We start from the raw sequence: 12,067 nt of genomic DNA on the forward strand, positions 1-12,067 counted from the left end.
ATATGGAGTATTCAAAAGTTGAAATCATTTGGGATTCAAAACATGTCTTAAGGGCTTTCAAAATTTTGCCTGTTTTTTTCTTCTTTTATTCTGAGAAATTCTGGGTGGATACACTTCAAAATAATCTATTCCCAACAGTGATAAAAATGTAGCTACGTTTAGCTACTCTGGTTTGTTAAGTAGATTCTAGATTAGAGTGGTGCTGGAAAAGCACAGCAGTTCAGGCAGCATCCGAGGAGCAGGAAAATCACCCTTCATCAGGAATAGAGACAGAGTGCCTGAAGGGTGGAGAGATAAATGAGAGGAGGGTAGGGGTGGGGAGAAAGTAGCATAGAGTACAATAGGTGAGTGGGGGTGGGGATGAAGGTGATAGGTCAGGGAGGAGGGTGGGGGAAGGTAGCAATGATTTTACCTGGTTTGTTAAGTAGGTCTATTGTAATTATAGAATTGTGTAATGCACATAAGAAAACCAATTCCATTACATAAAATATTTCATTTAGGCCACTTATAGGAGAGAAAAAAATGGTTCATCATGCCTTACACTATGTTTCAGCTGTGGCATGCTTTTTCATTCTTCTTCAGTTTCTTTCAGTTACTTGAAGTAGCTTTCACAGGTTTGAACATTTCTGTGCCTTTGTCAGTAGCTGTGCTTTTTAACAGCTCTCCACCACTCATTCTCAGCTAATCTTCTGACACCATATTATGGGTGCTCAAAACACCAGTCTTAACTTTTCTCTGACTTTACTGAAACTGGTAGCAACACAGATGCCCCAGTTAAGGTTCTCACATTAGCGGTCACACGACTAGTCACACACCCAGCTTCAGGCACCCATGTATGTGTAGTTTGCACATTCTCCCCATGTCTGCACGAGTTTCCCAAGGTGTTTCAGTTTCCTCCCATTGACCAAAAATGTGCAGGTTAGATGGATTGCCCATGCTACGTTGCCCATAGTGTCGAGGGATATGTGGGCTAGGTGGGTTAGTCAGGGGAAATGGAGGGTTGCAAGAATACGGTAGGAGGACGTGTTTGAGTGGGATGCTCTTCAAGGGGTGGGTGTGGACTTGATGAGCTGAATGGCCTGCATGACCTAAAATAACATTCATGATGCATATATATTTTTGGTGCTATTCTGTTATGTATCACTTTGGTGAGTGCATTCACACATACATGTTGACAACGTTCAACAGAGGTATGCAGACTGAACAGATTCTGATGTCAGTCAAAATGCAACTCTGGCATTTGGAGGTCCACATTTCACCTAGCACTTTCTCACTCGTATTGTTCAGCAGGACGAAACCATTCCCAACACTTAGAATATCTTTTAGAAACAATTCTCAACTATTCACAGACTAGTTGTTGATTCTTTTCTATCCAGTTACTGATTTCTATTTATTATAATAGAAGAAGAACTTGAACTTCCAGAGTTCCACATTGTACAGGGAGAGGTGCTGAAGGACTTAATCTTGACTTCAACGATGCTGCAAAAACTACTTGCTCCACAAATACGCATTAAATTTATGACAACTCTCTTAGACTGCATCATAAGATTTGAATGAATAGAGGTGATACATAAGTGGATAAATCTTCTGAAAAGGCGAGATCTCCTAAGAAGACATCATAATCAGACTAGTGTGTTTTGATTAGATTAAATTCCTTACAGTGTGGAAACAGGCTCTTCAGCCCAACAAGTCCACACCGACCCATTTCCCTCTGGCTAATACACCTAAAACTGGGCAATTTAGAACGGCCAATTCACCTGACCTGCACATCTTTAAAGTGTGGGAGGAAACCGGAGCACCCAGAGGAACTCCACACAGTCACCCAAGGCTGAAATCGAACCTGGGTCCCTGGCGCTGTGAGGCAGCAGTGTTCAGAGAAAAATTCCACCACCTCACACTTAACAAGCAACAAGTGTGTCAGTCTTATTCACTTCACTGCAGAAGTCCTCAATGAACCAACCAGTTGTAGCAATGTTAGATCTGGGCAAGATGGAGAGTACAGGTGGGAAAGTGTCTGGTCAGTCAATTCTGGGACCAACCATTCTTGGAAATATTGGCGAGCAGTGCGCATGCCTCGCATTGCCCCAACCCAGTTCCCAGCATGCCGTGGGTGTATTCCCAGCATTCCGCGGGCGGGCCGGCCGGTAGGGAGTCCGCGTCTGGCTCTGATCTGATGAGCTGCACTTAGGATGCGGGCACCGCCATGTTAGAGGGGCGGAGCGCTTCTTTAAAGAGATGTTATCGAGGAAGAAAAGTAAAAACGAAGCGTCCAAACCGCCTGAGGTGCAGGGGAAGTACGTGAAGAAGGAGACGTCTCCACTGTTGAGGAGTAAGTGCGGGGTCTGGGGGGGATTGGGCCGGGGCCCGTTTTAAAGTTCCCTGAGCAGCCGCCCCCTTGGCGGGGGCTCCTGACTCTTCATGTTTTGATGCATCTTGCGTCTTTTAACCAAAGCGTTGGTCCATTAGTGTTGTGGCGATGATTATTAATGAGACTTGCCATTTGCTAGCTGAGGATAGCGATGAGTGAGGAGAGGGATGTTAAGTGTGGGTTGGCGGGTGGAGCTTGTGTTGGTATTTAATCTTGTGGTTGAGGCTCAGTGCAACAGTTGTTACGAACCCTTTTTAAAATTTAACTATCAGTTGTCTTAGTTGCAGAATCGGGGCATTTTATTTTCAGCAGAAGGTAGCTTTTGGCCGCTAGTCTCCAGACTAAAGTTTTTTTTTGATTACCTCTCCTCAGTCGAGTCGATAAACACAAAAACATGGAAAGGGGTTTCGGCCGTGGTAAGTTTGAGAGAGGGATATAGGTGGGTGATGTTGCGAAGGATGAAGTAATTGGCCTTTGTGATGGGGAGCGCATAGAGTCCGTAAAGGATTCAAAAGATGTCAAATTTGCAAACAATTTGGTTCACCATGGAACAGTGGTCAGGATGGGTTTGGACTTGCAATAGGATGTTAGACATCTGGCAGTGGAGAGATTGCAAGCTGGTGAGGTTGAAGCATGAGAGCTCTTGTGGCACAGTGGGAGTGTCCCTACCTGTTAGCCAGGTGAACCTGTGTTCAAGTTCCACCTGTCCCAAATATGTGTTGTAATATTTCTGAATAGGTTGATAATAGAAAATGTGTGTGAAGATATGAGATTGCTGGGGTGTATGAAAATATGATGGGGCTATGGATAGATTTTAGGGATTTTGGAGGAAGTGAGGTGGGGGTAAGCTGTTGCAAGTGGTTACAACGAGAGCACAAAAGCAATCCTAATCATCTGGGTGGAGAAGGAGAGGTAAGATGGTGTGGTCAACAATGCTTGATGCTGTAGAGGATCTAAGGAGGTTGAGGGGTGATTGTGCAACACAGTCACAGATGTACTTTGCATTGTTTTTAGTGCTGTAGCAGGTGATTCAAAAATATTGTTGTAAAGAATTTGGCCACTGATTTTGGCAAGAGCTTTGAAGAAGAAATAGGAGCAGGACTGATCATTTATATGAACACTGTCTAGGTAAGAAAATCAAAAATTTCTGGAGAAACACGCAATGTTTTGAAGAAGGGTCAATGTGTTAACTCTGCTTTCTCTCCACAGAGACTTCCAGACCCCTGCTGAGTTTCTCCAGCAATTTTTCTTTTTGTTTGATTTCCAGAATCAGTGGTTCTTTGTTTTATTTTACTGTCCAATGGTAGCTTTCTTGAGGTGGGTTTTTATAACTGCAGTTTTAGAAATGGGATTGAAGCTGTGTACAATATAATAAAGCATGTAGATAAGGAATGGAAAATGGTCAACAACTTAACAGGTATAGGATTTTGCAATCAGAAGATGGATTTTGTGGACAAGTTGAACTCAGAAGACATGGAAAGAAATTCTAGTGAGCATCTGCAAAGTCAGCCTTGGGATCAGAATGGAAAAGATGTTAGATTAGACCCTGGTGGGTTTGCTAGTTGGAAAGATGAGGGAGAGGATTGCAGTTAGAGTTGCTGTTCATATCATAGTGATGAACACATTTTGATCTTTTAGGGGGGAGCTATAGGTTTGTCTGATGGTGAATCCAGCCTGGAATAGCAGCAGGAGATTAACAGCATAGGTGAATGATGAAACATAGGAACTAAGAGCAGGAGTGGAAGCTTTCTGCTTGAGGCAATTTCAGAGGCAGTTAGAAGTCGACCACATTGCTGTGGGCCAAGCTGGGTAAGGATAGCAGATTTCTTTCTCTAAAGGGCATGAATGAAGTTAAATGGGTTTTTGTAATAATTGATAATGGTTTCATTGCCCTATTGCATTACCTGGGCCTCAGCATTCATAGAGTCATAGAGATATACAGCACAGAAACAGAACCTTTGGTCTAACTCGTCCACTTCGGCCAGATATCCTAAATAAATCTAATCCCATTTGCCAGCATTTGGCCTGTATCCCTCTAAACCCTTCCTATTCAAATACCCATCCCGGTGCCTTTTAAATGTTGTAATTGTACCTGCCTCCATCATTCTTCAGGCAGCTCATTCCATACACTTTTTTTTAATCATTCCCAAAATAGTAATTGTAACATGAAGGTGGATTCAGTTATCTTCCTTGCTTTATTAGTAATTCTCTATCTTCTATTACAACTTTGCCCACCCTGGCAACTTCCAACCAAACAGCATGGTGGTGACCTCACTATCAATTGTTTCCAGATTTCTAGTTTATTCATCTTCAAAATCTGATTGAAGATTTGTAGCTCGGGTGTCCGTTGTTGTGGTTCTGCTTGCCGAGCTGGAAGTTTTTGCTGCAAACGTTTCGTTCCCTGGCTAGGGAACATCATCAGTGCTGTTGGAGCCTCGTGTGAAGCGCTGCTTTGATGTTTCTTCCGGTATTTATATTGGTTTGTTCTTGCCGCTTCCGGGTGTCAGTTTCAGCTGCAGTGATTTGTATGTGGGGTCCAGGTCGATGTGTCTATTGATGGATGTTCTTGCCGTTTCCGGGTGTCAGTTTCAGCTGTAGTGGTTTGTATATGGTGTCCAGGTCAATGTGTCTGTTGATGGAGTTTGGGGATGAATGCCATGCTTCTAGGAATTCTCTGGCTGTTCTCTGTCTGGCTTGTCCTATGATAGTGGTGTTTTCCCAGTCAAATTCATGTTGCTGGTTGTCTGAGTGTATGGCTACTAGAGATAGCTGGTCGTGTCGTTTTGTGGCTAGCTGATGTTCATGGATGCGGATTGTTAGCTGTCTTCCTGTTTGCCCTACATAGTGTTTTGTGCAGTCCTTGCATGGTATTTTGTAAACTACGTTAGTTTGGCTCATGCTGGGTATTGGGTCCTTTGTTCTAGTGAGTTGTTGTCTGAGCGTGGATGTTGGCTTGTGTGCTGTTATGAGTCCTAAGGGTCGCAGTAGTCTGGCTGTCAGTTCTGAGACGCGCCTGACATATGGTAGAGTGGCTAGTCCTTTTGGTTGTGGCATGTCCTTGTTCCTCGGTCTATCTCTTAGGCATCTGGTGATAAAGTTGCGTGGGTATCCGTTTTTGGCGAATACCTTGTATAGATGTTCCTCCTTCCTCTTTTTGCAGTTCTGGTGTACTGCAGTGTGTTGTGGCCCTTCTGAATAGTGTCCTGATGCAGCTTCGTTTGTGTGTTGGGGTGGTTACTTTCATAGTTTAAGACTTGGTCTGTGTGTGTTGGTTTCCTGTGTACCCTTGTGGTGAATTCTCCGTTGGGTGTTCTCTCTACTAACACGTCTAGGAATGGGGGTTGGCTATCCTTTTCCTCTTCTCGTGTGAATCGGATTCCTGTGAGTGTGGCGTTGATGATTCGTTGATTATTCATCTTCCAAGATAAACTTAAATACAGTGTAGCAAATATTACATTGGAGATTAAGTGAAATGATTTGTTAATACTTGCAGTCTTAATTGTTCTGTCACGTTAATTGGCATGAGAATATTTTTGTGTAGAACTGGCAAATGTAGAACATTGAATTTGAAGTTGTATTTACAGCTACAGTTGCTGTTTATTTTTGAATCCATATGTTTTGATATCCCTTTATGAAACTGCATACGATCAATGACTCAGGCCAGTAGCTCTTCGTTCTAAATAACGTGTACTAAACCTTTAGGTCTTAAGCATCCAGAAAGATTAACTTTTATTGATTCAGTGTTTTAACATGTTTTGTAGGCTCACAGTAGGTTTCCTTGGAACTGGAGTAGTTGTTTTCATAAAGTAATGATTGCTAAATGCACTGTTCTCCTTGCTGAAAGTAATTCTTTTTATCTATTCATACGCAAAATGCAAATATTTTTCTAATTTCCATCTCAGACATATTTGCATCTATTGATTGCATCTGTCAAGCAACTTCTTAATTGCAATCACACATCTAGTGAATCATAGTATGTTTGTTTTTGATTTAAAGCATACTTGTGTGCAGAATATGAGATGGTTTAGAAATAGTCATACTAGTCACTTGTCTTGGGGAGTTTGTGGCCGTTCTGTTCTTCATAAAGTGCTAACCCAATGTTTGAAATTCGTTCCTCTTAACCCAAATGGCTTTTTTGTAGTATGTTCATGTAGAGAAATATCCAAAGCTGTGTTGCATGGATTATAAGTTATGCCTTCTGCATCACAATCAGAAACTTAGGAGAGATTGTAAGATTTTGAAGATTAATCTTAATGGTTTTGAAGGAGATCGAAAACCTTTTGAGTAAAGAGTCCAGGCTTACAAGGAGAATTTCTAGGGAATGGAGCTGAGGTTGTTGAAGGCACTGTGTCTGAAGGCCAGGCAGATAGATTGAACGATGTACAATTTCCAGGGTCATAAGATACCTGTGCATTCTGAAGATCCAACTTGGTTCATCAGTATTCTCTCCAATTATGCACAATGACGAACCCCAATACACATGCCTCAGTATTAGAGTTTGACATAATGAAAGTAATCACCATTGTAGCTCCTTCAGAAGAGCTAGTTTGTACCTTTGTGCTTATTAGATGCATTTTGCTTTCCTATCTTCAGAATCTAGAAGTACTTGCAAAATTCCAGCACCACTTCCACTCATGACCCCTTCCCCCTACAATTTTGCAGAATTTCAAATCATTATTCTGGTGAGCCATCTAAAGCCGGGGATAAAAGGAGGTTTGGAGAGAGAGCTATGCTATATGCTAAGAATTGTAGATAAGAAGTGTGCAGGTTGAACTTTAATATTAACTCTTGTGATAAACTGATTAAGTCTCAAGTTAAGATCGCATACTATACTCTGTATAAATTGTACCAATTTTATCCTTCAGTAGTAGACAACTGCCAGAGGGCTTGTAGCTTGAAGAATTAAGTATGTGTGTTTGTGCAAGTCTTCCTGGAGATCTCCAATTAACAGTTTTGCAGGATCTATCTGGTAAAAGGTAAAGTGTTTTTCTTGAACCAGACCATAGGGCTGCTCTCTGATTGGAGAGAGACAATTGGAAGTTTAACCTGAGAATTATCATGCCTAGGGCAAGGGAAGAGTTTGAGGAGGAGAGTCCATGGTAACCTCAGCCAGTGCAGCAATTGAACTCATGCAGTTGACATCACTCTGCATCACAAACAAGCCATCTGGACAACTGAACTATCTGACCCCCATCTATCTCCCTGGTAGGAGTGGAACATTGCTACAATGTTGCGATTAACACAGCTAACACTAATTGTGAGTGTGGCAATTTGTCTGGAGCTGCAGATGTATCAAGACTCATTTTGGCAGCTTGCTTGGTTGATTCCTTCTCCAGTAATGCAATTCAATTGTTCACCATAAAGAGTTTCCCCTCTCGCCCAACCCTAAAGGAACCTCGACCGGAATCATTTGGATCATTTTGCTTCCAGCAGGAGAGTTTAGCCTGAAAAAACGTTGGTGTTAAAAGCTGCTTAGGCATTATGGTAACAAAATGTGAATAATTCAGAGAAACCAGTTAGTAGGCACTGTAGGTCTAATGTAAAGAAAATTAAAAAATGTAAACCATGGAATCTGTAGAAGCTTGCAACAGTACTGTAGGATTGTGGATGGGGTTTCTCAAATTTTTGCACGACAAATTGCCCTTGAATATATTGTGCAATATCTCACACGTGCAAGCATGGACGTGCACGACTGCAGTTCAATCATGGTGTGATTAGTCATTGAGTCCTACAGAGACAGGCCCTTTGGCCCACACTAGTCCACGCTGACCAAAATGTCCATCAACACTAACCCCATTTCCCTGCACTTGACCCATATTTTAAACCAGGGGTGGGGAACCTGCGGCCTTCTAGACCATTGTATGTGGCCTTTTGAATGAATCCAAATTTTGCAACATGCACGAAAAATGCTTTCTTGCTTTTCAACCACTTATTGCTGCAAATCTACATTCTCCTACTTAACTAAAATCAAGATGCCTTTAAGGTCACAAATAACTGATACCCATCTAGAGGATCAGCTAAAACTGCAGACCTCCATGCTGCAACCAAATATTCAAATGCTTTCCTACAAAGCAGTCACAACAAAGTCATGAAACGGTTAGTTAACTTTAGAATTAACATTTTTTCTCTTTTTTTAGTTAGTAGTTAGATATTTACAAAATAATGTGAATTTTGAAGAATATATAATTGAAGTTTCTTGGATGTGGCCTTATTAGATTACAACTAACATAATGCGGCCTTCCAACATGAAAAGGTTCCCCACCTCTGTTCTACACCTTTCCTATCCATGTATTTGTCCAAATGCCTTTTAAATGCTGTTAATGTGCCAATCTCAACCACTTTCTCTGGCAGCTCATTCCATACGCCCCTCAGCTTCCCTTTTAGTCTTTCCCCTCTAATCTTAAACTGATGCCCTCTAGTTCTTGATTTCCGACTGTGGGGAAAAAGACAATGCATTCTCTGTATGCATGCCTCTCGTGATGTTATACATTTCTATAAAATTCCCCCTCGGTCTCCTATGCTCTTAAGAAAAATGTCCTAGCTTGTCCAACTTCTCCCTATAACTCAGACTGTTGAATCCTGACAAAATCCTTATAAATTTCTTCTGCCCTCTTTCCAGTTCAATATCATCCTGCCTATAACAAGTTGATCAAAGTGAACACAGTAATCCAAGTGTGGCCTCACCAAAGTCCGACCGTACTGAAATCCACATAGACCACGTCTACCATCCTGTCCTTGTCAACTTTCATGGTCACTTCATTAAAAGACTCTAATTTGTCAAGAATGATCTCCATGCACATAGCTGTGCTAACTATTTCTAATCAAACTCTGATTTTCCAAATGGATGTGCATCTTATCTCAGAATCGCTTCAAGTAACTTAACTACTGCAGATGTAGGCTTACCGGTCAAGTGATTTATATTGATTGCTTCATAACCAAGATGTAAGTTTCTTTTTGCTATAGATACTTAATAAAAAATGTTTTGTTAAATATTCTTCTTCTGGTTTCTTTTTATTACGTGTACACTTGCCAAACATTTATAATTAGGTGTAATAACCTCTAACTTGGGATATTGATCTTTTGTCATTGAAAGCTAAATAGGCTTGTACATACGGACAAAGAACAAGAGTAGACTATTTGGCAGTTTGAACCGGCTCCACCATTCAATAACAACGTGGCTGATTGGATTTTAACCTCCACTCCACGTTCTTGCGTACTACTAATTGTTTTTGATCCCCTTGGTAATCAAGAAACTATCTACCTCTGCCTTAATATTTCAACATTCTACTTCCTCGGCCTTTTGAGAAGGGGAATTTCAAAGAGTTAACTCTGAGGTCTGCAACCTCTCACCATTTAAATAATCTGCTTTTTTATTCTTTTATCTAACTCAGTTCCCTGTTTCTTCTACTTCCTCCTATCCATTTATGCCTTTTAATAGAAGCATAGAGATCTTCATTAGTTTTTGGCTGAACAATTCTCAGGTTTTCTTTTGAAAACTTTAAAGTTGTAGATCCCTTAACTCGTTGACTTGGAGAGATACCAGAGATTCATTTTTAGCAGTTTTCTCCCAAAGCTTCTAAGCAATACTTTCCAACCTAATTGAGCAAGCATTCTGGTTTCTGCAAAAATTCTGAATGAGAACCACTGTAGGTTGCTTCTAGCGAAAACTTATGGTAAATTTTCTAACTGTTATTACCTTAAAACCCTAAATGAGGTGCATGTTTCTGTTGGTAAATGTACATATGCAGAACCTTGTAACTAAGGCTCCAGTCTAAATCATTCTTTCTATGGCTGTATGGAATGGTTATGGGATAATATGAAACAGAAATGTAAATAAATAATTCTACCTTCAGCACAACTCTTTAATCATGAGCATGTATGACAAATTTTTAAAAGATGTAATTCTCCTTTCTCTGAACTTCTTGGCTAAGTCACAAGCTTTGATAGACCATCCACTGTTCCTATTTTTATCAACATGTACTCCGACCTCCTGCACATCCAAACACCTCATGTACTGCATCAGTTGTTCTCAATGTGGTATCGTACATTGGGGAGACAGGATGCCAGCTTGAGCTGTTCAGGGAACATCTTGGTCCGCACACACCAAACACCATCTCTGCCCTGTGGCCGACTGCTTCAACTCCACCTCACCTTCCCCCAGGATATGCAAATCCTGGGCCTCTTCCACCATTAAATCAAAGCCATCCACCGACTGGAGGAAGAATGCCTCAACCTCAGCCTCGGAACCCTTCACCCACACGGCGTCACCGTTGACTTCACAGGTTTCCAAATCCTCCGCCCCCCCTCCCATATCATCTCAAGTCCAACCCTCAAATAACCCTCTTGACCTGTCCTACCTGTCCATCTTCCTTCCCATCTATCCAATCCACCCTCCTATCAGAATGACCACCTATCGCCATCACCCCCCAACCTCATCCCCAAACCCCCATTTATCTCTCAGCCCCCTTCCATCTCCATGGTCCTGATGAAAAGCGTATGCCCGAAGTGTTGACTTTCCTCCTTCTCAGATGCTGTCTGACCTGCTGTGCTTTTCCATCACCATATTTTTTTGACTATGAACTCTGATGTGAGAAGATAAATCCAAGTTTGCTTTTAACTGATTAACTCCAAGATTGCTTAAATTTAATTTACTTTAGGGTTGCTTATCAGTTACCTCAGTCAGGTAATTCATTGTTTCTAGAGTTAAAACTTTAATTCAGAAAACTGGAAGTTATTAAGCGTGTGCTTTTTGCTAGATGTAAATATGGGTCACCAGATAATTGAGTTTTGTCATTGAAGTTGATTAATTTCAAGACAAATACTACATCCTACATAATTTTGCTGTGTATTTCAATATGTGGTTTTCTAGAAATAACTGAATGAAGTTCAATATATTCACAAAAGTAACAATCTCTTTTAAACTCTGCAAGCACTTGGATGAATAAATAAAAAGTAACCCATGTGGTAAGGGCATTGCTGGTGAGACCAGCATTTGTCCCCCATTCCCCCATCCCAGAGGGCAGTTAAGAGTTGGCCACATTGCTGCGAGTCTGGAGTCAAATGTAGTCCAAACCAGGTAAGGGTAGCAGTTTCCCTCCCTAAAAGACATTGTTGGAAAAATCCATCTGGTTCACTAATCAGCAGTGGATTCATGGCCGTTAGGCTCCTAATTTTAGTTCTTTGTTTAATTGAATTCAAGTTTTGCTATCTGCCATGGTGGGATTTGAATCCTGAGCCCCAGAACATTCCCAGAGTCTCCAGATTAATAGCCTAGCGATGATACCACTAGGCCGTTGAATATTGCACAGAAAATATTTTGATTTCATGTACTAAAGATCTATAAGCTATTGTGTAATGGTTGTCTGTCTCTTTAATTACAGATTTAATGCCTTCATTTATTCGCCATGGGCCAACCATTCCAAGGCGGACTGATGTTTTAGTGGATCCGGGGACTTCTGTTTATCCCTCAATTGATCTTGTTTCCCGAAACCAAAGTTTTGTGCGAGGCCCAGTCCAAAGGCCAGCACGTGATATCATTAGACGTGAAAGTAGCAGGCCTTCAGGACCTTCCTACATCACACGTAATCTGTCCGAAGTTCCTCGAGAATATGGTGTCTCATCACAATCCTTTCTAGCTGAAATTAATTCCTCTGAAAATGGTGATGCTGTTCAGCCTTCAACCCGTTACTATTATCCTGA

At 41.3% G+C, this 12,067-nt stretch overlaps 1 protein-coding gene across 1 annotated transcript in view; it reads left to right on the forward strand.

The window, feature by feature from the left end:
* Positions 1-2,111: 2,111 nt before the first annotated feature.
* Positions 2,112-12,067, forward strand: part of sav1 (salvador family WW domain containing protein 1) — a 25,818-nt gene continuing 15,862 nt past the window's right edge. The window contains exons 1-2 of the mRNA XM_060828456.1: positions 2,112-2,329; positions 11,749-12,067. The exon at positions 11,749-12,067 is cut by the window's right edge and continues 128 nt beyond it. Of these exons, the coding sequence (XP_060684439.1) occupies positions 2,236-2,329; positions 11,749-12,067 (413 nt within the window). The 5' untranslated portion in view covers positions 2,112-2,235. The remainder of the gene's footprint in view (positions 2,330-11,748) is intronic.

This window comes from Hemiscyllium ocellatum, chromosome 8 (assembly GCF_020745735.1).
Source record: "Hemiscyllium ocellatum isolate sHemOce1 chromosome 8, sHemOce1.pat.X.cur, whole genome shotgun sequence".
Classification (NCBI taxonomy): domain Eukaryota; kingdom Metazoa; phylum Chordata; class Chondrichthyes; order Orectolobiformes; family Hemiscylliidae; genus Hemiscyllium; species Hemiscyllium ocellatum.